At 41.1% G+C, this 26,508-nt stretch overlaps 1 protein-coding gene across 1 annotated transcript in view; it reads right to left on the reverse strand.

The window, feature by feature from the left end:
* Positions 1-26,508, reverse strand: part of FGD6 (FYVE, RhoGEF and PH domain containing 6) — a 56,821-nt gene that overhangs the window by 26,034 nt on the left and 4,279 nt on the right. Inside the window, exons 2-8 of the mRNA XM_035128371.2 lie at positions 17,652-20,070; positions 9,894-10,050; positions 8,273-8,340; positions 8,144-8,174; positions 4,475-4,626; positions 3,268-3,424; positions 629-716 (exon numbers count right to left, since the gene is read on the reverse strand). Coding sequence (XP_034984262.1) covers positions 629-716; positions 3,268-3,424; positions 4,475-4,626; positions 8,144-8,174; positions 8,273-8,340; positions 9,894-10,050; positions 17,652-20,070 — 3,072 coding nt within the window. The remainder of the gene's footprint in view (positions 1-628; positions 717-3,267; positions 3,425-4,474; positions 4,627-8,143; positions 8,175-8,272; positions 8,341-9,893; positions 10,051-17,651; positions 20,071-26,508) is intronic.

A 26,508-nucleotide genomic window follows, 5' to 3' on the forward strand; every position in this document is an offset into this window, starting at 1 on the left:
CCATAGATGGCTGAAGTTCCCACACACTGGTAAGGAAACAGCAGAAGGGAGCCTAGATGGGAAGGTGGGACTATGCAGTATCCTTGGACTACTCTCAACATCAAAGAGCAGGGATTCTGTTACAGTGTCATCATATGCATGTTTACACAGAAGTCCTACCATGCTCTATTATTGCTTTATGGCAATAGGGGGGGAAAGGAAAGTCAATTTTACAAAGGAGTAGTAGAGTATGGATTTATTTTTTTAACTATAGCTAAAACTATAACAACATGACCAAAATAAGAATATGCATGGATCAGCACTTGGTATAAGAAAAATATTTATATTATATCAGTTTTCAGAGCTTCCCTTTTCCTTTTGAAATCAATACTGTTCTACCCTGAACAGCAGAACCAGAATGAACAGCTGTGGAAACATAGCATAACATCATAGCCCTGATGCTTATCATCATCAACATTTATTCAGCAGAAGACGAAAAAGAATCAGATGTGTTATTCCTTTGCATTTTTATTCACTGCAGAAGAATTTCTCTGTACAATTTTTCCGTGCATCTGAATTCAGGTGAAAATATTCTTAGCAAGTTGAGGTTTGCTACCTGTAGTGTAGAGCATTGACTTTTAGCTCTTACCTGTCAAAAGCAGCCTGTACTGGGGGATCCTCTGAACTGGCTTGAGCAAATAGTGCTTCAGTGCCAAGTTAGCACAGCGGGAGCTCATCTGAAAAAGAAAACACCCAGTATTTTGAAACTTAACATTCTTTTAAAACAACTTGCCTGAACCAGACCAAATAGTTTACTCTTGCTACTGTCTGCAAGCTCTATTGGTTGTTTTTTTCTCTTTCTTTTTTTTAAATGGGCTGTTATTCAATTGTGGCTTTGCCTTTGCAGAAAGAAGTTCTGATGAAGCCAGTGGCTCATCTAGTCCAGCAACTGGTATTCAGAAGCATACAGTGGAGGTAGAGTATAGTTATCTGGTAGCCACTGATAGCTTGATCCTCCAGGAATTTGTCCAATTCTCTTTTAAAGCCATCCAAGTTGGTGGACATCACTGCCTCTTGTGGGAGTTAATTCCATGGTTTCATGATGTGCTTTGTGAATCCCAGAATCATAGAATTGTAGAGTTGGAAGGGGCAACATAAGTATTTCCTTTTGTCTGTACTGAATCTTCCAGCATTTAAGTTTAATTAGATGTCCCTGAGTTCTAGTATTAAGAGCAGGGCTGAATTAGCCATTAAATGAAACAATATTTTGAATTAGAACTATATGGGGGCACCAAAATCTTTTAAGTGCTTAGGGTCTCCAAAGGTCTTAATCTGGAGCCCTGATTATGAGGGAGAAAAATGTTTCTCTACTCAGTTTCTCAATACCATGCATACTTTTACACACTTCTATCGTGTCTCCTTTTATTTGCCTTTTCTCTAAACTAAAAAGCCCCAAATGCTCACCCTACAAGCAATCTAAAGATGACTTTAGGCTGGCTCAGATTTATATAGATGTAGGATTTAGCCAACATGTCAGCATGCTATGACACCAACAGCTTCACCATTCTGATCATTTCCTCCTCACCCCCAAGTGAGCAAAGTATAATTGTGTCTACTTTAGTGCCACATACAAAGCAGACAGGCAGCTGCAAAGCGTGATAGAAAATAAGGATTTTCTGACTTAACAAATCTGAGGCACCATGCGTCCATCTAAATTTGTCCTCAGATCAACAAATGGTATAGACTCAACAAGCAATAATTAAGGAATCATGGCAGCACGAAGCCTTGGATTTGCATTTTGGCAGAAAACTGAATCTCAAATGGAAAGGGACTCAGCCAAGAGACTTGACCGGCTTCTAAAATTCCATTCAGTTCAAATGGCCTGAAAAAGTCATTTATTGTGGACAGAAGACTTGTACAGGGCTGACGAGAGACTCATTAATAGAGGAAATATTACTTCCTTTCTTGCTTACATTTATTTTCTTAACCTCAGTTATACATTTCACTAGATGAAAGAACAAAGAATGCTGCTGCCAAATTGCATCTGATGCAAACCTCCTTGCTAGCTGTAAGTCCACGGTCACCAAACTTCTTTAAAAAATATATACGGTATATTAGTTTTGATTGTTGCTTTCCATATCAGGTTTTGCCAATTCATTAAAAATGAGTTGTTTCAAGGAAATCAAAACACTCCAGCCAATCTTCTACGGTGCCTATTCTATATCATATTGGTGGATTAGACTCTTACTGCATCAGTTTTCAGAGGAAGCCTATGAGACAGTAATCAATTTTGTGTACAAGGGTTGCATACACTTTATTGAAGAAAATTTCAATGGTGATGCCAAAATTAACAAAAGGTTATTTAAAATGAAAATATTAAATGTATAGGTTTTATAAATCTGTCAACAGAACTAGATACATTTTGTAAACGACAATATGGCAGACAAAATCTTTTGATCACAAAGAGATTCCAAGACACTTTTCATGATATTGTATCTTTGAAGAATCAGTGCTTTTAAGAATGAATGTTTCAGTTAGAATTCTGAATTGGGTGTTTTAAATTTCCAGTCGTTTGCTCTGCATACCTGCCAAGTTGCTGTCGGAGAAATAACGGACCGGCTGGAAGTAGCAGACTGGAAGTAGTGCTGCCGCCATTTTGGAACAGGGCGGAGCATGCTCAGAAGTGACTTTTGATGCTGCTTTGCCCAGTTCCAAAATGGCCGCCACGCCAGAAGTCGCACTGCAGCCATTTTGGAACTGGGCAGAGCAGCATCAAAAGTCGCTTCTGAGCATGCTCCGCCCAGTTCCAAAATGGCCACCGTGGCAGAATAACCTGGGGGAAAACAAAAAAATCCATTTTTCCAGCTCGGAACAGCTGGAAAAACGGGGATTTCCCAGGGAATACGGGAGACTTGGCAGCTATGTTGCTCTGCTGTACTTCCCCTGCAGAACTTCGGTTATACAGTAATCGTAAAGAGAATGTTTACTATTTCCACTTTCATATTATGCTCAAATACGATGTGCATGTGTTGCTTACCAGATGTTATTCTTATCGCTTGCTTCTTGATCCTTTAAAAAAGATCCAAGCTACTATGGGGGATGTGTAGCATCTCTGCTCACACGCATTTTAAAAAGGGACCAAAAGTGAAAAAAATATGCACACTGTATCTGACAAGAGACACGTGCGTGCATTTTGTATTCTGGCATTGTGCAAACCAGCCCTTAGAGAAAACTAAAGTCAAAAGATGGACTGTATCATCTGACACCATTGATAAAAGGCTCCATTACCTCAAAGTCTCGAACAACAGCAGCAAACCCAGGGTTCTTCTTGCATTGCTCATCTAGAAGAGCTACATTCCTATCAAATTCTTTGATGTACGTTGAATACATCTTTAGGTATGGTCCTTTCTTCACAAATATATCAGCAATTCGCTGGTGGTCAATCCTAGAATTTAACACCGTGGACAATTAGAACTTAAACCTGAAGAATGCATGATGGAGGGAACATATCCTGGGAGAACAGTGCCCACCCCCAGGCCTCCTCTGCGACCCCCTGCTCAGTCCCTTTCATGTGTTAAGAATGAAAGTGTTTGCAAGGACTGCTATTGAAACGAGCATCTAAATCAGAAGGGGGGCAAGCTGGTAGCCTTTGAGCTAAACCTGGCCATTGGACAAGCCTCACTTCTTCATATATACCCTTCAAGGTAAAAAGAGGGGCCCTTGTAAGCCTGGTCAATATTTTTCTGACTTGGCTTCATAAGGACAAAAGGTATGGCAAAAATTCAGATTTTCTTCCATCTCCTTTTCCATCCTTGCTACACTGCCTAGCAGAACTCAGCCCCTAACAAGACATGATGCTATCAATGTTGCTTGGCAATATTAATTAATTAGTTTTTACATATAGACATTTGGGATAGGTGGAGCTTTAAACCTTTCTGCCACAGCCGTGGTCCAGATGTAGGGGGGAGGTGCCTGCTATTCAAAGTGGGAGGAAAGCACCCATTGGTACCAATGGATGCTATCCTCCCACTGCAATTAGCAGCCAAATGGCAACAGGAGGCTTGATCAGGAGTATGGTGGAACAAATAGTTAAAGCCTTCCTCCTCCCATGTCATGGTCCTGACCTGGCTCAGCCCCAATCACCCAAATAGCCTATGGTAAAAATAGCAAACACAGCCAAGCAGGGTCAAATGACATTTTAGAAAGGCTCATTTAGTCAGGAGTGATTTGGTCATAGAAAGTAAAGATGAAGAGGGGAAGGAACTTGGTGCCTTTGACCCCAATAGCCAATCTAGCTGCAAACTACTAATATATGTGAGTACATAAACACACACACACACATCCAGGGAAAACCTCGGTTCAAAAATAGCTGCATCAATATATTTGTAATTCAACTTTGTGGTATAAAAACAGCACACAGTACTAGAAGCCTGAATATCTCAAATAAGTAATCCCAATAAGTAAGCAGGAATCTATGCTCTCAATGTGTAGTTACCAGTGGGACAGCCGCTCTTCAAGTTCTCTCAAGAGGTCCCGATTAAGCTCATACAGTTGAGGTAGGTAGTACAGGATCTGATTTAGGATCCTGTCTTCAATGACTGGCTTTCCAAGTTGCCTGGAAGCATGTGCTACTGAATCCCGGAAATCCTGTTAGAGTACAAACACAGGCACACAAAGAGCCTCTGAAAAACTGGCCTCCAAGCAACTACCGGTAATATAGGTCATGTTATTTCCCTTGTATACATGCAGAAGGCCCATTCAGCCACATTCCCCAGGACCAGATATGCAGCCCAAGGTCAGACACTCTCACTTCTGTGCTTTGGAAAAGAAGGGAAGTTCAGGCACAGCTGATCTGATCCTACGCTTAAGCTTACTGGAGAAAATAGGTACAACTTCTGGGGAAAATTTGCCTGGAAAATACCATACCTAGCCACAATCCATTTCTCTTTCTGATCTAATAGAATGGAAAGCTGTTTGACTGCATTTTGTCAAAGGTGCTGAAAGTTCTTAGGAGACCCTTATTCTCCTCAAATAGCTACAATTCCCAGAGTTTCCCAGGAAGTGGAATTGATTGTTAAGTCACTGGCAATTGTGTCTGTCTGAGGGGAATGGCTGTCTCTTAACAACTCTGAACTCCTTAAATTATAGCTCCCAGGACACTTTATGGGAAGCGGAAGACATTACAGTTCGAAGTGGCTGCATATGGAGCCAAATACTCAAAAATGTGCTCTTTTCTGAATTTCTCTGTCTTTTATTTTGTGGGGTAAGGGGAAGATCAAACACGCCATCTCCTTACATACTTAACCCACCCACTGAGTGGGTTCAGTTCATCTTTGCCAGCCAAGCAATACTTTATGTAAACAGTGTAATAAGGAGAAATGTACAAATCTAAACAGGGCAAAGCAATTATGTAAATGCACGCACAGCTGTTTTGCAACGTGTGTGGGGGTGGGTGAACACTGGTCAGCACTTTCCTTTCCTTACAATCTCTTTTAAGATTAGAGGACTTGAAGCAGAAAGGAACAGAGGTATGGTTTGGTATTGGAGACTCAGCTGCACAAGATTTCAGTGGAAACAGATGGCCTCATTCATATGGAAATGCTGTGTTTTTGTATGTTGTAAGCCAACTGGCAACACAAAACTTAACTAGCCTTTTTACATCCCGGGGGGGGGGGGGTGACCTTCAAACACTGCCTTCACACAGATAAATAAGTTGAGGAATTACTATAGCTAATCGAACCCAGATGGAACACAGGAGCTCCAGAGAACTTTAAGCAAAGAGCAAGATGCATAACATTTAAAAGGGAACACTTTTTAAAACATAAGAGGAAAAATATGCTGGGAATGTGTACACACTTAACTTGCACAGCCCAGACCTGTGTTGCGACCCAATCTTGAATGCATTTATTCATGAATCCAGGACAGTCAAAGGCTAATAATTGGAGGTCTAGCTCTTTTTGGCTTAAGACTTGCAACTAATTATTCCTTCTCCTCCCTATTGATCTGATACATTCCACCCACAAAAGAAAACAAGAACAGATGTATGCTTCATGCTATGTGGAAAAGCAAAACGTTCTGCATGAGCAACTGCAGGTCCAGTGATCCAAAACTCTTGAGCCTAGTGCGGCACATAATGCGATATTTCTCCCACAAAAGGATAGAGTAAAACTATCTTGTAACAGGAGCAGGCAAGGCAGAAAATTCGATTGTTTGTGCTGTACCAGAGACAAGAAAATTATTCACCACATTTCTGACGCACATACTGCACCTTACTGCCTTTCTTTCTTAACAGAGAGGTCTGGTGCTTTTTAGAGCTGCAAGACAGGCAGCAAATCAACAGAAACAGATTACTCCACCATTGCATTGCCTTGCTGAGGAAAGCCACACACTGAATTTTTCTCAGCTTTTACAAGCAGCTGCTTACAAAGTATCCAAGCAAAATTCGTTACAGGCAGCAGTGCAATACTTTGCACTGAAGACGTTTCCCTCTTAATTCTTTAACATAAAAAGTACATCTGTCCATCTCCGGGAGCCACTGCCTAGTCACTTCAGGTTCTATATGCAGATTCTAACATGCCTATGTGGCTCCTAGGTGAGTCCCAGGAAGGGCTCAATTACTCTAATAAATTTTAATGGGTTGCAGGTGCTGCAGTCTTGAATTACAGACTAGTAAAGTTCAGTTTCATATACTGCCAATTTAAAGCAAAAAAAACCCCCAACAACTTCTGCATCGTCTTGCAAGAAATGTTGGAGCAGTGGTGTAATCGAATACTGCCTTTCATCTTTTTTTTAATTAAAAAAAAACTTACTACTATATAAAAATTGCATTTCATTATGCCTGATGTCATGTAATCCACATATATACACATCCTATCACCTTAAAATCCTTTTTTGTTAACTGGGGCAGTGAGGTTATAAACCCAGCACATTTACCAAAGAGAGATCCCGGTGAAGTCAAAGTCTCAATTGTCATGAAAGATCCATATGCACCTATGCTCCTTCCTTCCATTTTGCACACTGCTGTAATCAGTTGCTTTCATTTACATCTGAATCATCAAACTATACTTTGCTCCTACTGACAATTAAAAAAGCTGCACCAGACTCCACAATCCCCAATTACTCCTAAAATTAATAAGAAAAAACAGACTATGGGGATCTTTGCTTTCCATCTGGAGAGATTCAAACAGCTCTTTTTACTTAATGGAAGACTCACTGTGAAATTTAAAAAGCCCTGACCTAGCAAGCAGTCCTCAGCCTCTGAACTTTGATTGCCCAAGAATCAGCAAAACCTGAACAGTCAGGTTCAAACCTGGCTGCCTAGTAAGTCAGGCTCCTTGCAATACTTGAAAACAATCTGTAGAAAAACTATTTTCCTTTAATGCCTAGCTAAGCCCGAACACACCCTACTACAAGTATCACTTTTCAGTATTTCTTCCAGTTTGGATGTTCTTCAATGTATATACAACCAAGCCTACACATTCTAAGAGAAGGCAATGCAAGTAAAATGACAGCAAGATAGGGCTGTGACAACCTTGTTCACTGGCATATGGCAACAGGAAGCAATAAATCTGAAGGCATTAAAAGGGTGAGTCTGCCCTTGTCCCCCTCAGTGGTTCACAGAGCTGGCAAGAGTATGCTATTTTCTTTCCCAGCACAAAAGACTACTTGGCAACTCAAAAACGAATTAAACCTGGGTGCACACTATTCTTTAGTGTGCAAAAGTTCACCTGTGTGCACACAAACAAGAGCTTTCGAAGTTCAGAAGCAAAAACAAATAACAAAAGAGCACCCTTCTCCTGCTCTACTGCATTTCTGACCAAACTGGGAAGTCACCAGAATTTCTGACAGCTAGACCTTCCACCTTTCCATCTGCAGGCCTAGAAATATTCTAGTACACGTTCTAAGCACATTTGTAACATTCAAACTTTCTGCAGCACTTCAACAGAAAAATTACCGCACCCCAAACATTCTATTCCTTCTATTCATTAGGAAGCATTCCAGGAGTTTGGGCATTGATATTTAATTGCTGTTTCATTAGGCTATTTTTTAAAAAAAAGAATGAACATTTAAGAAACTCAGTTGAATACATTTTCTGAAAATAACTTCATAAATAATTAACTTTGTAGCAAACATGCTTATGAAGTGAAATAAATACAGTACTTACAATGTGCAAAAGCTTCAGAACATCTACAAACCTAATACAAAAACAAGAACAGTAAATATTATCTCAACCACAAAGGAAAAACATACATACCTCCATGCATAACTTATTAAATTTTACACCAATACTTACACTTTCTCTGAGCTCATTATTTCTTTAGCAATATGATAAACTTTTGTTTTCTTCCCAGCTGCTTTAATCTGCAAATAAAATTAAACTTTGTAGAATGCAGACATGCTATTTTTTAAAAAATGCAACAGCCCTAAATCTTAGTTTTTTTTCTGCTACAACTTTATTGGCCTATTGCTCTGTACTCTATATTCAAGGTAAAAAAGGTAAAGGACCCCTGGACAGTTAAGTCCAGTCAAATTTGACTATGGGGTGTGGCACTCATCTCCGCTTTCAAGTATTCAGGATACGAGTGAATTCATGTTTAGGTGCCATAAAAATGGTAATGTTCAGTTAATTGCTAGTTGCTGCCACTACTACCTACTTAGGAGTCTCTCTTAAAAATGGCACCTCTTATCTGTTGAAAGAAATTTGAGTCAGGATGAGGTTATTGAGGCATAACTGGAAACTGAAAGTTCTCCAATTATGGTCTACCAATGAGAACACACAGCCTCTGGTTTTAAAAAAGTTGATTGTCTTCACTTTCAAACAGTTATTTTTTTTAATCAGAGCTTGGCAAAGGCCAAGAGATATATATTTGTTTGGCTAACAATTTATACATGCTTTTAATTTTCTCTGCAGCTGCAGAATGTTTTGCAATGGTCAAGGAAGGAAGGAAGGAAATTTGATCCTCAACTGCAAGATTCAATGTTTGGTAGGCAAGCTTGAGAAAGAAGATGATATTTGCCAATTAAGTCTTAAGTTCCATGTATACTAATACATGTCCTGTGAAACACAAGAAGCTTTCCAATGAAGATGGAATTGTCCAGCATGACTTTCCAGGGATGTTCCATGCACATCATTAGATTTTAAACTATATCTGTGCCTCACAAAGTTCTGGCAACAGGCTTTGCTAACAGCAACAGCCAAGTGCAGTAATTTGGATAAACTTTGGAAGTTGAGGACCAGAAGACCTGGCAGGACTGGGCCCAGGGATGGATGGAGACAAAAAAAAAATCATCCTTCTAACGGAAGTGTTATTTTACCCAGTCAATACTGTGATGATTTTACTCCAACCAATTCCATTCAGTGTTTTAACTTTAATTATTATAATGTTATTATTGTTTGCTTTCTACTGTACTTTTCTTATTGTTCTGAGCTGAGGATACAGGGGAACCACCACTTACGCGAGCGTTCTGTTCCTGGCCGCTGCTCACATCCCCAGAATGTGTGCAAGTGGGGATTCCCCGTTGTACCTCACCCTCTTTTGGTGCTGAAAATGGTGCATTTTATGTGCTGTCATGAGTAACAAATTGCTTGTATTTATACTAAGAGGTGGTACAGAAATGGAGGCAGTAAATTAACATTAGAATGCTAGAGGAACACATTTGCTTTGATCCTAATTAATGTGCCACTGATAGAAGTACTAACAGGCCACTCCCACCTGATGGCAGTGTTTTTCCCTTGGTCGCCATGCCTCAAAAATCTACTCTGGAGGATGGGAGCACTGGTTGAGAGGCAGTGATTGAGAAAGGGGAGAATGGTGAAAAATGTTGCTCTGCTCCTATACTCCAGGAGTTGTTCACAGAGGATCCAAATTCTCTCCGTTTAGAAAGTTAGCTAAGCTCCAAGTCACAATATCTACCTGCTTATTTTCCTGTGTATCAGGCTCTCCTTTGCTAGAGTCTGAATTTGTGTCATCATCGTCATCAGAGCTATCAACATCTCTCTGTATCATCTCATCATCTGAATGTTCATCTTCCAACACCAAATCAGAGCCATCAAGTACTTCTACTGAGGACCTATAAAACAATTGTTTTACAATATAAAACACTGTATTATAATGCTTTTGCTGAGGCATAGTCACTGTTCATTAAATAAAGCTACTTCATTGCTAATACAAACCTAAATTCTTTAGCATAACCCAAAGAAATGAGCCAGCAATCCACTTAAGGTCTGCTACTAAGACTGTTTCACAGTTACAGTACTATAATGGCTTCCAAGTCCCTTACAAACTAAACATCCTGGTGAATGCGTTAAAAATTTCCCAGACAGATGCCAAAAATCTATCTTTGTCAACGTTTGGGACCAAGCTCAGGATCTCTCTATATGCATGATTTCGTTTATTTTCTGTGACACAACCATGAAAGTTGTCGTCCTCCTTTATTTAGTTTCTTATGGATTCAAGAACATATTTTTTTACAAAACAATGCACACTGGTGCTAGAAGACTGTGGCCAAATTCACACTACACATATGATACCACTTTATACAGTCATGCCTTCCTCCAAGGAATTATGGGAGCCATATTTTAAGAGTGTTGAGAGTTATTAGGATACCCCTATTCCCCATAACTGAGCTACAATTTAGAAATTGTGGCTTACCAATCAATCCCTCTCCCTAGGGCACTCTGAGCAGGCATGTATAGGATTGCACTGATAAAGTATATTATAAATTTACACACACACTAGTTATTATAGAAGTCAGCTCAAGTCTGCAAACAAAAATGCTTTATAATATTATTCTGACACCTGTCACAATAAATTTTTAAGTGACATCTGGGGGCTCCATACTGCTAGGACCCAAGATGCTGTCACTTTTCATTAGATACATCCATCTTCTTATAGCAACTCAGAGAGGCAGGACACCCTGACATCATGAAGGTGCTTGTTCCTCTAATGCTAGCATATAATCAAATTATTTTTTTTAAGTATGTTGCTTAGTAAGAAATTTATCAAATATTTTGGAGGAGCAGGGAGCACAGTTCTTTCAAACTACGGTACTTTTGCCTTCAAAATGAATTGGCTAGAAATAATTGGCAAAGAATGAAGTGGTATAAAGTGTGCAGCAAGCCCGCTCACCCTTTTGTGTGTGGTGGCATTGCGGGACAGAGGAGGCTTCACTGGGCCCCCGATGGGGGAGTTCAACCTGGCTGCGCCCTTCCTGATGGGCAGAGGGGACATAAGCCCCCTCTGCCTATCAGGAATCAGATCCTATGCCTGCACCCGGCTATGGCAAATGGGGATGCAGGCTGGGATTTGGGCTGTGTGGGGGGTGGAGCCAATGGAGCTAGTAGTGGGCTTCCCTTGGATCTGCCCCTCACTCATTTAAGCACCCAGCACCCTGGGCTCAGCCGGTTTCTTCCTGGGCCATGTTTTCTCCAGGCACCCACCCTCGGTTTAAGCAGATAGTCAATGACATTGCTGTGGCTATGGTGGTCGCTGTCCTTCGAAGGGGCCGGGTAGGAATTTGCCCACCGGGCTAATTGGCACTACCTGACAGCAATCATCACAACTGGTTGGGCATTGGGGCAATCCTTTGTTTTGGGTGGAGGGGAGGTTGTAGTCTCCGCCTGCCCCTCCAAATGCTGGGTATCCCATTAAAGGGATCTGGGGGGAGTGGCCATGTCCACATGCCCAGGTGGGGCCAGGGCCAAAGGCACTCCTCCAGGCCCTGCAGGGGTCACTCTATTGGATGTAAATCTTAGGAACCCCCACCTGGATTGACCACACTTCACTTCCGGCCGGCGGGCCAGAAGTATTTAGATTGCCCCATGCCCAAGCCAAACCTCTTTCATCTGTATTCAATAAAGTTGTGGCCTGTTTTGACCCAAAACAAGTCTCTTTGGTCTCTCATTATACAGGTTGGGGCATGGGAAGTCCGATGCCTGGTCCTGCAAGTCTGCTATTAGTGAATTATAAAAGAAAAAAACAAAGTTCAGGAGTAGGTATTATTATTAGCTCAAGGACACATTTCGGCCAGGCAGAAACTTGAATCATAGAGTTGGAAGGAAACCCCTGAGGCTCATCTGGTGCTAAGCCCCATTCTGACCTCCAGGAAAGGTTATTCCCAATCATAGGAACAACCAAGTTCTGAAATCTTGATCTCAGGACAAACTACTTGAGGATCCACATAAAGACACAATGACGTGTGAAGCAGCACAGTCCTGGCCACTGTGAGAAGGCACTAAGGGCCTTGCCCAGGGAGAGGACCCAACACCTTAGTCTTATCTGAGAACAATGACCTAGCAGAAAAACTCATGGCTTACATCTGTCCACAATATTACTGTGCAAGTGACAGAGGTGCAGCAATCCTAAAAGCAACAGAATAATGTACACATGAAACCACGTTTATCTTCTCCCCTTGGATTTCTTATTAATTTGATAGAATATCTTTTAAACATCTGCCCAATACTCCTTTTTTTTATTTGAACCCCTGACCTACCAGTTTGTCATCAAATTTTCAACTTTACACATTATCTCTGAATAAGTTTACAAAATGAATGAAACGTACAATGTGCCAACTTCCTTTGAAATATTAATCTCCCACATTTTCTATGTCAAGGATTGCCGCATATAAGCTTTTTTTGGAAGAGAAACTTCTGCATTAGCAGTCATGTGAAACAAGTCACCATTAAATCACTGCACTAGTCTTTGAGTAAGAATGCCCTGTTGTATCATGTGAGCCAGCTGCCTTTCAAATACACCACACACACACACACACACACACACACACACACACCCCACAGCTAGAGTCTCTTTTGCTGAACTTAGAGAATTTGCACTTCTTGAAAAGTATCAGCTCAATCACAATGCAAGAATATTGCACTGCCTTATTAACTTTAAGTTCAGAGCAGGTATCAAAAAAAGCAAACCCGGGAAAACACATTTATGTACTTAGAATAAAATATTTCCAACTACAACTCTCAGCATAATTTCATCAGAAAATGAGACTGCTACCAGACATTTTGGAAAGGTCACTCTCATTGGCATATTTACGGTATCTTGCTAAACCCAAAAACTGAAGATTTCTTTTTACAATGATTACGATGCAGGATTACTGGGAATAACAGAGGGCATTTCTGTCACAGTAGTAGTCCAGAAGTGGAGAACCACAGCCTTGGAACCAAAGGTGACCTTCTCTTTCTGGCTCCCAAGGCACACACTATACCCTCCTCCAGCACAGCATTTCTCCTCAGGCCACTGGTTCTGCTTTGCACCCCCCTTGAGTGTTTTTACCTGCCTGGAATGTGTTCCTGAACTGTGATAAATGTTGCTTGCTTGGATGGAAGGATGGTTGGGAGTGTGTGTACAAATAATTTTATGGTACAAAAATGGTTCTTGTTGTTATTTATATATCACCTTTTATTTCGAAAATAAATAACAACATCTACACACAGGAATATCAAATCTAATGCTTCAATTCTGGGGAGTTGATACTTATTTTCAGCTTAACAGCACAACCAGCAGCTAGTTTATCAGTATACAGTAAATACTCATTGGAAGTCTCATTTAATTGGATACTCTCTCAAGTGTGTCAAAAGCCTTTCAATTGCACACAGTTTTACCTTGTGCCACCTTCAGATGCATGCAAGTCCACATACATTATTACAAGAATAGTCAAGTTCACATAATACAAATGAAGACTTCCTAAACATATTAAGGCAGTTTAGCAAGAGTAAAAACAACAACACTTCTACACTTAACAGTACGAAAGAAAGGCACACCAAGATACCACACCTGATTCCTATAAATAAATCTTCATGGCTGCACAGTCAACCCTAGTGGTCACTTAACTGAAAAAGGTGCCCCATCAATGAAACAAAATGCAGTCTTGATCAACAGCAGTGTAGCAGAGATTGTGTGCAGTAACATGTTGCACCCAGCATGCTCCAAAATCGCAACATCAACTGTTACAGGGTGTGTACCTTTCAAATCTCACCTGGCTTCTCAAAATAGCTTGGGCTGTGCTACTCAATCTTCTATAAAATTTTATTGTAACAATAAAGGATCTCCTGGCGGCTTGTGATCCTCAACTGAACCCCAACACAACCCACTGTAAGTGAAGCCATCCTAATTTTACACACACACCCCTTTTAAGGAGAGAAGAAACAAAATACAAATGTGGTCTGTTAATTAGGTGTCATGCTGTAGGTTGTGATTAAAAATGTGTCCACTTATAAATATTATGGATAGTTGCTACAGGAAAGCAGCAAAACATGCAGGTACGTATTGGGCCAGTTCAGATTTACCTTCACCAACAAGCTAAACCATAATTTAGCATCTGAAAATAAGCACAGGGACCACAATCTCCTTTCCTTCCTTTATAATTTATTTATTTATTAAATTCATACCCTGCCCCTCAAAGAACCCCAGGCCAGCACCTCAATCCTTGTCTAGTTAGGTCTTTCAGACATAACTGGGAACTAGCTAAGTGTGGTTTAATGCCAGTTTACTAACTAGGATCTTTAAAACTATAGTTTGGAGTGTGTTTGATGTGTTGTGCATATAATCTAATCCCAGTTCTTCTTAACACCATCTTCATTTGTCTATGCAATAGTTATATGACAACATTCACAGTATGAATGATGATGGACCTATATTTCCTGCTAGCATATTTTCTGATCCCCTTGTAGCTATCCAAATAGCCAGAAAAACAATATGGAAGTGCTATACAGAATCTATTGGCTGTGCATAGCATGAAAAATGTCATAGCAACCCACTGCCCTAATATTTTATTAGCTCCTTATCAAACAAAGCATAAGTATCAGCACTCCACATTTTTATGCACACAGAGAATAAAGAAAGAACTCATGTGCAGACATGTCTAAATAATTCCTAAGTTACCACATTGTTCACATTAGTGGAAGCTGTAAAAGCAATAAGGGAAACAGGTCTGAACACCACAGGGCTTTTGTCAGCTTTCAGTATATTGGCATTGCTTTGGGTCTTTTTATGTGCTACTAGTGTCATGCTATTCCTGCTTTGATGTGCACCTTACTTGGCACCCATCCCTACCAGTTAAGTATACAGCTGTAACTCATTCTGATCTCCCTGGGAACTTAATATTCAAAATTACTGAGCCACAATCTGATGACGGGTACAGTTTAGTTAAACACCTGGACCGTGGCCCCAACATAGTTAACAATGGCCCTCAATTCCATAAAGAAGGTATTTAGAAAAATGGCACTAATAATAAGAATAGCCCTACTCCAAATTATACAAACATTAAACTAGCATGTTAAGGAGAAGACAAGACTAGCTCTTGTTTTCCATGTGCATGGAATTTTGTGTTTTGGTTTTTAGTAAAGTGAAAGAGTCATTGCTGCAGTTCACCACCTGCAGCTTGAAACAGTTTTGCCATATGATTATCTGCTCATCTAGAAAGCTCCTGGCTTGCACCAGTTTTTGGCAGCCTGGTAACATTTGAACCCGTTTACTCTTGCTGTTAAATTACACGACCTCCCATGGGCTTTCCGTATTGAAGGGGGTGGAATCCTTTCCTTATCCAAGAGGCATAGGAAATCCTTTTCTACAATCTGATTTACTATAAACAATAACAAGAATCAGGGGTTCTAAAACAGGGATTAGAATGTCACCATGAAGGGGGAGGGGCAGACGGAATCCAATACTAATTTGTATTTCCTGAGCTAGCTGATGCTGAAAATAACATACAGGAAAAGGCTGTTGTCCAGTTGTACAAAGAGGCCTTTCATCCATTCTGATTTTGTTAAACTTTCCGCTTCTCTTTTAAGTTACAAGTGTCTTCTGTGATTGTGTCGTAGTACATTGCTCTTACAGGAAGATCATGTCTTTTTCAAGGGGGGGGGGGTGTTTGGCAATCCTCCTCTCACTAAGCTGCTACTCAATCCAGGAGAGAAGCTGCCGTTGGAACAGAATTATATAAAAGGATGTTCTGCTTAAAAAGCAAACTAATTTATGGTTTAAGAAGAATGCTGCTACTAATTATAAAAGGGGTAGAGGTAATATTTTTTGTTATTTTTGTGTTATTTGCACAGCAAATTACTGGTGAAAGCTGTTGACTGATATTAAAATTTTGTGGTCCAATATGAAATGTGACAGGGTTCAAATGAATATCCTAGGACATGGGTCAGCAAACTAAGGCCCGGGGGGTCAGATCCGGCCCAACTGCCTTCTAGATCCTGCCTGCGGATGGTCTAAAAATCACATAGATTGGTGTGGGGATTCTGATCATTCCGGCTGCGCCATTTCCCCCCCCACACACACACACTGCAGCAGCGCCTCCTCCCTCCCTCCTCCTGATTTCTTCCCACCCTGCCTAGAGGAGGAAGGAGGCTGCGCTTTGTTGAGCCGCGGTTGGCTGAGCACCATTTTAAGCATCCCCTCTCCGGAGCCAGCCCTTTCACGACACTCATCATCCCTCGGCCACCACCGCCAGCCCCTGCCGCTCACAAGGCACAGGTAAGCAGCCACCGGGGCTCATCTGGTGCTGTGGAGAAGGGAGGGGAGAGTCAAGGGGGATTCCCCCCCCCAAAAAAAATATAGTCCAGCCCTCCACAAGGTCTGAGGGACAGTGGACTGACCCCTGCGGAAAAAGTTTGCTGAAAGGTTTATTCACGGTGTACATTTTAAGAATACTTGAGCAACTTTATACTTCTAATAAAAAGTTTTACTCTGCTAAAGTTTGTGGTGCTATTTTAAAACAAAACAAAATAGGGTGCTTATTCCTTACATGCACATTATGGTGGGGTGATCTGGGCACTGGGGTGAGCTCTTCCTTCCTCTTTGAGAAATATATGAATTGGTAGAATTATCCTGTGGAAATTACTCAAAACTTCATGTATATGCCTAACAGTCCCTGGGCTGTATACGGTACAAACAATTTAAGACATATATTGTATAGCTTTAAAAAGGTTCCCTGTAGTCAATTTATGTCCAACTCTTCCTTGGACATGCCTGTGCACACATACACCAGGTGTACAAATCCAGCTGCAACAGGAGAAAAAGCACCTGGAGGCCTCCTCTGCACAGCAGGTAAGAGGGCAGGGATGAACAACATTACTATATGGGGAATTAATGTAAGGAACCATATCTGCCTTTCCACTTGATTCAGGTAAAGATTTAAATAACACTGATTAAAATGTTGCAGTAAGAGATGGCAATTTCCATGGAGAATCATTTATCCAGTTTATGCATAAAAGACAGGCTTTGTCTTCTCAGTCACTCCTAATAATCACATGGGGGAAATATTAGGGAGAATTAAAAGATTGCAAAACTGGGCTATAATGAAGAATTAGGTTACAGACATTATTTGGTCACTGTCTCAAGAAGTCAGCATTAAATCAACATTAAGTGTCTAACTAGAGATGTGTCAAGGTTTAAGAAATAACACTTTCCAAAATGACAAGTTATTCAACATCTCTACTGATCATGTATGGATGCAAAAATATGGAGTGATAAGGCCAGCGTAATTCATTAAATATGACTTCCCAGTCCTTGAGGATATAATCGGGAGTGTGTCAGATGGAACACTAGGACACACACAGGATTGCATTGTGACAGTCTGCAGAAAGAGTTTAACCAACCGTTTGTGTAGATGGACACCAAAATGTGTATGATTTGCTCCCAACTCCAGTATCCTACCTGCTAAACTCTGAACAGCTCCTTGTTGCATCATACAGTTCTTGTACCTCATACACATCAGCATCGTGGTCTTCAGCACTGCTAGACTTGTGCCACTCAAAAGGTGGATTTTTATCAGTTGGCACAAAAGGTAAATTTTCATACTCTGGGATTTCTTCATAATGGCTCACATTTTCATATTCTGGTACATAGTCATGAGTAAGAGAAGTCACATGTCCTTGCGATAAGAAACTCTGTTCATCTAAGGACTGTGATCTCTGGCTATTTGTTGATTCATCCTGACCCCTGGACCTCTGCTTTCCCTTTTGTGAGGATAGGCTGCCTATTTCTGCAGAATGTGCCTTTGAGGGTTTAGTTTTCCTTCCATTTGTTGCACTAGCTACATTCCGAGTTTTGCCATGCGCTTCATCATTGGAAAAAGTAACAGTGCCACTATCCGCCGATTGGCTACCCTTGCTCAAAAATTTCTGGAAGTCACTTTTCATTAAGCAAACAGACAGCTTCATATTTAGGAATTTCTTTAGTGAATATTTCTTTTGAGGCTCTTTTGGGGGCTTGTGTATTCTGTCCATATCTACAGAAGACAAGGATTTGGCTCGAGGTTTTGTCACAGCACTTGCAAGTTGAGTGTTTTTTGCATTCTTAGTGTTTTTTAAGGCTTCCGGATTGCCAGAAAATGGAAGAATGGGATGAGGTAATTTCCAGACAGGTCTCTCCAATGACAACTTTGGAGTATCACAGGATTGCAATGTGCTTTGTTCTTTGGCTGACAAATGCCTGATACGAGGTCGCTCCAAGGGAGGATCTAAATCTCTCTGTTCACTAGTATGGTAGGCACTTTTCTCTATCAGTTCCTCTGATGCGGCTTTTTTCAGTAGTCCAGCTGCAGGGATGATATGCCTTTGAGGCTTCTTAGGAACAACTCTTGGTGAACTTTCATCTTTATATTCAGCACCTTTATGTTCCTTCTCTTGTGCAAAATCATCTAGGCTCTCAAAGGCAGGCATATGCTGGTTGCACGATAATTTCACTTGCTTAGGCAAACTCATGGAAAGATTACTACACCTTATAAATCCAGGTTTTTTGTCATTAGCAGCCAACGTGCAGTTATGTTCCATTTGTATGTCAGCAGGATTTACTGAGTTAAGGTCTAAAGACTGCTCAACATTTCCTACGTGGTGAGGGCTTTCATGTAGAACCTCAGGCAAGACATTTTGTTGGATCATTTCTTCAGATTCAGCAGATTCTGCCTCCTGAATCATTTCTCCAGCAACACATGAAGGACTCTCTGATTTATCAAATGCATGTATAAGTTCTTGGTTGTTGTAGGAAACGCTTTGAAAAAGAACATTAATGTTTGTGGTTTTTCTAACAGCACGCTCGGAAAGCCCAGCAGAACTGCAGTCTGAAGCAAGTAGTTCTTTTGTTCCTTCTCCTGAGATATCTATGCCATCTTGCCGGATTAGACATGGAGCAGCACGCAGTTTTCTTGGTTTTGGAACTGGGGCAGATTTAGGGGATGGTGCAGAGCCTGCTCTTAATGAAGATAAAGATTCATCAGTCCCTTTTGTGGAGATGCCTGTGTGCAAATCACTAATATCAACTTTTTCCAAAGGTGCTGTGTCAAGTGAGCAACAGGAACTGTTGATATTTTCAGTCAAAAGAGGATTTTCTGACATTTCAGACTCGATCCTAGGTATTTCTGCATGGTCACTTGAATTGCCCATCATTTCCTCAAACCTGGATGATGGCGAAACCAGGTCTGTAAACTCAATTTCAATGTCCCTTTTATAACTACTCATGTTATCTTTTTCAAATTTGTTCAAAGGTGTTTGCTTCAAACAGCTGTTATTGGGGGATACACTTTGTGTTAGTACGTCTTTGAGCTTTTCATCTAAAAAATTAGCCTTTAAAATTACCCTATTTTTATGTATACTTTTACCATTATGGCTATCAAGTCTTGTTCTAGATTTCAGAGATGATGGTGGTTGTTCAGCTCTATCAATGTTCTCTAAGTTTTCCAGCTGTTCAAAAATGGTTCGATTTTTGCAAGTATTCTCCCCATTCCCAAATTTATGCATGCATTCAAAACTGCATGAACACACAGATATAATATAAGCAGCATTTTCTCTTGGGGCTCCATTTTTGTAATTCAAATGAACCAAGTACTCAGAAGAGTCTATTTTGCATTCTTCTAAACTTTTGGAATTTTTCCTTAAAGGTGATGGCACAGTTTTAATCTCAGGAACAGACGAACATTTGAGAACCTTTGGTTTTGGTGCTATTGCTGGTTTCGTTTTCTTTGTGGGTTGTAAAACATCTGCAAGGACAACATCTGGTTTAGGTGCCACAGGAGGTGGCACTACTTTATGTCCCACCACAAATTTTGGTTTTGGGGCCACTGGTGGCTTCTTAATTTCTAGAAGGGGAGAAGAAAGAAAAGAAATATTAGGTTGGTCTAATTGATTCTAATTAACAATACTGATCAAATAAATATAGGGTGAAACTTTTAAAAGCCAACTGTACTACTGCTACCGGTATTTGGGGTCATGAAGAGTCGGACACAACTGAACGACTAAACAACAACAACAAAAAAGCATCGATCACAATTTGTAATATACATTCTGGTTCAAGCATGAGACAACTTGAAGAATTTGATTTATCTGATTGTTCATAATCAACAAATTATATAGCAGTGGGAAGGAAGACTGTGGTTACCATGTCCTTTAAATGCTTTCCACACTAGCCATGAAAGCATGACAACCAATGGTAACAATAATAATTTATACCAAGCATTAGATATAAAATATAAATTGCAGAAAACATTTTTTAAAAATCTTATATCACATTACAATCACACTTTGTAGTTTGACTGCACCTCTTTTTACTCATTTCTCCCCAAAATGCTTAAGTCAACTTTGCAAAAATTCCACAAAACTATAGCCACTAGCCAATAAACATTTTCATCTATCTGCTATCCTACACGTAAGTATATTAGTCATCTGTATCCTGAAAGAAAGAAAAACTATCAGAACATCCAGATGCCATCATTAGTCAGCACATCTGGTTCCTTCTTTTCTGCCATCATATGTAGAAGGAAGTGAGGAGCCTGCAGCCAGAGAAGGACAAGACAATCTAATGAAAATCAATAAATCAAATTAAATTTTCCTACCTGGCATCTTAACAGATTTTTTTGCTCACTCTGAGCGACCAAGCCAATTACAAGGCTGTCATAAATTACCATGCACAACTTGAATAATTTGTAGCTCACCAGACAATGCATAGCTGCCAAGTCTCCCGCTGAAAAATGTGGGATCAGCAGCGGCACAGCACCGGAAGTCGCTTCTACACGTCCGGACATGCGTAGAAGCGACTTCTGGTGCCGCGCTACCCATGTCTGGGCACTGGAAATCGGGCAGCGCCAGCACCCAAAATGGAGCCTCTGGCAGGTAGGAAATCCAGGGGATTTCCGGGATTTTTTTCCATTCGGGAGAACAGCAGGAAACGGATTAAAATCTGGGGGTTTCCCACGAAAAACGGGAGATTTGGCAGCTATACTGCCAGACAAGAACATCCAGTTGGGACTGTGAATAAGCAGGTTCAAATCCCATTCACTGACAGTTTCACAAGTGATCTCAGGCCAGCCATACTCCATGGGTCAAGGAGACCTTACTCCCTGGCACAACTACATCCAGTGGTCATGTACCCACCCCATCACCCATGTGTTCAGCATGTGTGTGATGGGACTTCATGTGCAATGTGATGGATGTAAAGTTCTCCATGCAAGGTATTATATTTTTGGAAGTTTTGTGGTATTTTTTTAATGTTGGAATCTGCCCTGAATACTCTGACAGTAGGGAGGGATGTCTTAAAGTAGGTGGTCTCCAAAGCAAAGCAAAAAGCTTCAACCACTTATTTTCTCAGCAGCAACTGCAAGCACTGCTGTTTCATTAGGGAAATATTCAATTATAGCAGATGGTGACAAAATACAGACTAAAATCTTTTAGCTTATTTCTAATTAACATTCTGAGTACTTTCTGTTGAGGAGTCTAATAAAAAGGTCAAGCACAGACAATGAAAGGCAATGCCATGAAGTGTTCCTTGTCCTAAACACAAGGGTGGATTTACTAAAGTTTCATTTATGTCATCCAAACAATGACATTGCTTCAAAATATAGTCTGGTAGATGTTTTCCTAAAAGTCTGAGCTTCGAAGACAATTTTGTTGGATGTGATCCACCCTCAGTGGTCTGAATTATTTCCACATCTAAGCAACTAACCCTGCCATATATTTTATCTTTAATTAATGGATTTGCGGTCTCTATATTCACTGTGATAAACTTATCTGTAGGCGCTGCATAAATAAAGTCCCATACCATTTAATCTAGCAATTTATTTTATTACAAGCTATTCTCACATGCCTTTTGTGGGGGGAAACAATCTACAGCTTTACCCACTGTAAGAGGAAGACCATTGTGTGTACCCTTCCACTTGCAACACTTAGGCCAATTTAGAATCACTTTAATATATTTTCAATCATTTCTAAGAGGTTGTGAGTCCTCCAACCCCCACAGTTTCGTCCCACAAATTTTAGCAGTTACTTTCTCTCTATTAGTTGTAGAAGTTACAAGTTTCCTCCTTTGGCATGCAAGAAATTCAGTATGACCTGTACAATGTACTTTTTATGACGAATGTCTCCATTCCAGTTCATCCCTAAAATATTTCTCCTGCTCCATGTCAAAGTCATCCACAACTCATCTGTTAATTTTAAGCTTATCACCAATCACCAACCACCACCACCCCAAACTTAGAATGTATTTTTAACATCAGCAGGCTCTTTCAGCTAACTTGCCAACTTAATGCTCAGTGATTTCTGTAATGTACAGGGCAAACAAGTGCAGACATGGTGATCCCTCATCCATCTCTTGAGAGAACATTCATCTTCCAGTCCTACTATTTTTCAGTCATAGAACAGCTACATAAATTGCACAGCCTATGGCAGTCTGGAAAACAATTCATATAAAATACACTATAAACCTATGCCCCCCCCACTCCTGAACAACTGCGGAGCATATGCGTGCGCTGCCCAGGGTGGATGCACTCCCAGGGGGGGGGGTGGAGATTGCCCTCCCAGGCGCAGGATAGCCGCTTGGGTGCACGGAGCAGCACGCCCTGCAACCGAGGGCAGAGCGAGGCGCCGATGGCGGACAATTGATGTGCAGCCCGGCCGCAACCCCCAAGCCTCCCTCGAGCTGTCAAAATGAAGGGGGGCATGCTGCCGGCAAAGCGCTGCAGCTCCCCCCTTCCCCCGACAGCTCAGGTTATGCTTGGGAGTCGCGGTCAGGTGGCACACCAAATGTCACCCCCCCTCAGTGAAGACACCCAGGGCAGTCCACCCCCTTCCTCTGCCCCTGTTCCTGAACAGCTCTGAGGTGGTGGGTGGGAACCATAGCTGCCAAGTTTTCCCTTTTCTCGTGAGGAAGCCTATTCAGCATAAGGGAAAATCCCTTTAAAAAAGGGATAACTTGGCAGCTATGGTGGGAACAGAAGCAGACAAGGAACAATATGAAGATGTGTGTAGCTTGTAAGAACATGTTTCTCAATGCTCAGGGCAGAAGAGGAAGCTCAGCTCAGAAACTTCTACACCCAGAAACTTCCTGGACTTGTTCCCCTGTAGCTCCTTCCTTCAACCCAAACCAAGTGATGGCACATCAGCACACTAGTTCCAGAAAGACTACGGATTCAAATCCTAACTGTGTCTTTCCCTTTATGGCTGTACATAAAAATGAAACCCTCTCACTAAGATAATTACACATTGTGCTCATACGGATAACATCATCTCAAGTCAGTATAAAAATCCACTTACACTTGTGTGTATAGCGTTGAACTTCAGTGGCCACCATATATCAATGTACTATTGGTTCATCATAATGTATCTATTAATTTATGGTCTTTAAAACTTAATGCCTATTCTACCTATTCTAAAATAACTATGTTTATTTCAATCCAAAGACTAAAAAATCCCCCTACACCAAAAGCTTTCATCCTCAAGTTGTCTCAAGTAGCACTCTGGACAGATATTAATTTCTCAAGCATTATCCTCAAACAAAAGTTCACTTTGTGGCTATCAGCAACCAAGCATCTCCCCATCTTGGTTTTGTAGCAATTAAATGGAATAGTCACCTATGATATCACAGAACATCACCTTTTCATAGAAAACCCCTTCATAATTTTTCAGCAGCCTCAGACGTTAATCAACCCGTCTCAGACAATTCAATTTAAGTCAGGTTGAAACTTGCCTTTTCCTTTATTTATATCATGAGGTGCATTTCCCACACATGTGAAGCATGAATCATACTCAGCTGGGTTTAATAGGCACAGCCCATCTGCTCACCAAGGCGCTCCAGTCTCCTTTAAACAGGATATTCAAATTCTCTTCCAGTCGTTCCTCACAAATGCAGAATCTAAGTTTTCTGAATAAGAGCAGCTCTTCGTGGACACAAAGAGGAATTTCATGAATGCCTGTCTCAATGGCCTTCTGCCATGCCCTGAACCTCTGCACTTCTCAGACCAACTATATGTCTTTTCTTTTGTTATGCAATGCCAAACAGATATTCTGTCTCCTTTCCCTATCATTGACTTTTTTCTTACTTAAACTCATATATATATTTTTAAAAATTCCCTCATTATAAAGGTTATGGTTTTGAATCTAAAGAGTACCAGGCAATGTGTAAAAGTGAATACAGCAGTTCCACCTTCTCAGTCTTACACTGCAAACCTTTTCCACCTATTCCAGGGGTCCCCAGACTTTCTGCGCGGCGGGCCGGTGCCCGCCGCGCCGACCGCGCGGTGGGCCGGAGGGCAGGGGAGTGCGCGCGCAGCGGGCCGGAGGGCGGGGGAGTGCGCGCCCGTGCGCATGCGCACACGCACACGGGCGGGGAAAAAATCGCCAAAAATTGCTTGTGCGCATGCGTATGGGCCTCCCCCGACCCGGAAGTGCACCAGAAATGACCTCTTCCGGGTCGGGAGAGGCCCATACGCATGCGCACAAAGGATTTTCGGCGATTTTTTGCCGATTTTTTAGATCGTCGCTGCGCCGCGCGCCGTGAGAGCGGGCGGCGGCAGCGGGCGGCGGGAGTCGTCGCGGGCCGGATTGGAAGGCCGATTGGGCCGCATCCGGCCCGGGGGCCGTAGTTTGGGGACCCCTGACCTATTCTGTTTGCTCAGTGTCTGTGATTTTTTTCCTTCCTTCAGGTGCACGAGTGTTCAACATAAACACAAAAGGAAATGACTCACAACATCCCGGAAGATAGGCAATCTTTCAAAACATGGGATTGGGAAAGATATATTTTCTAAAACTGTGATTGTAACTGACATAAATGCATCCCAAGTCCAAAAGGAAAACATTAACTTGCTTTAAACCATGATGAAGGAAAACAGGAAAATTGAGAATAGCTTTAAAATGAATACAGAAGAGATGAACAAACAACTTCCTTAATCCGGATGGTGCAGCTGTACCTGAACAAATAGTGGGCTTTTTAAAGGTTCAAAAGGACACCTTACCCTGCTAATCTAATTTTTTAGCATTTCAAATAAAAACATTGAAAGAGAGTTCATCTAGTTGACTTCCTTTTCGTTGCGTATTGCCCTCATCTGTGGTACTACTAAGAGTTCCTGGTTTTCGAAAACAGAATAAAAACTGCAGTTTAGTGCATTCAGATTAAGAGCTCAAAATTAGGACTTTGTTCTGCAACTGCATCACCACAACTATATTTCTTCCAAGGCATAGTCTCCAACTTCCAGCCTGATCATAAAGATGTTTACTTGGTGGACTCTTCAATTTAGTACAATAGATGTACAGTCAAATCCTATGCATGTTTACATAGAAGATTAAGTTCAGTAGACGTCACTTGCAAATGTGCCTAAGGCTGCAATCCTATGCGCACATACTTGAGAGTAAGTCCCTTGAGTTTAGTGGGAGTTAATTACTGGTACAAGAAAACATACACAAGATCAGAGATGGATGTAGCTTTTAAAATGATTTCACCACTTTTTATGGACCTGCACCTGAACATTTACACTCACAGAACACAAGGCCACATGAGCATATATTTCACAGCAAAAATGCATAATAATCTGATATTTGCTGAATATGCTTTGGGGGTGTGTGTGCATCCTCCTCCTGATACATTTTCATCAACCAAAGAAACAAACAAGCCTTCCAACATTTTTTGTCATTGTGCTCATCCCAAATCCCTAAATCTGGCAAATTAATTGAGCAAGCACAAAGCCCAATTTCTAGACTTGCTATGTCAGCTATCAGATATGCAGGGGGGGTAGCTACACTGTCACACTGTTACAAAATGTTCAACTGGTTCTGCTGCAAAGCTGACATAGTGGGAAGATGCCCTGCCAACATTCAATATTCTACCTTAGCTCCAACCCTAAACCATCCTAACTCAAGTTTATAAATGGGATTATATTAATTCATACCTCGACTTCAACCTTCACTAAAGGTACCTGAACAAATATTCAGTCATGTAGCCAAATTTAGCTTCTATGTAACCACGTCCACTACACACTCTAGGACTCTTGACATATTAAGTGGGGGAAATGCAGGAGATGAAAGCCTACTGAGTGTTTGCCAATAATGTGCATGTTACTTATGAGATCTATTTTATGACCTTCTTCATGATTTAAATTCTCTCATTCAAGAGCAGACATTTACCAGAGTGGTCTAGCTGCTAGGAAAACTCCACTGGCTCTTTCAGAGTACTCCACTGTTAAAGCTACTCTTTGCCACCTCCAAAATGCAAACAAATCCTGTTGCAAGGAAAAAACTTGTTTGAGCAGCTCCCC

The sequence above is a fragment of the Zootoca vivipara genome, chromosome 10 (genome assembly GCF_963506605.1).
Source record: "Zootoca vivipara chromosome 10, rZooViv1.1, whole genome shotgun sequence".
Lineage (NCBI taxonomy): Eukaryota > Metazoa > Chordata > Lepidosauria > Squamata > Lacertidae > Zootoca > Zootoca vivipara.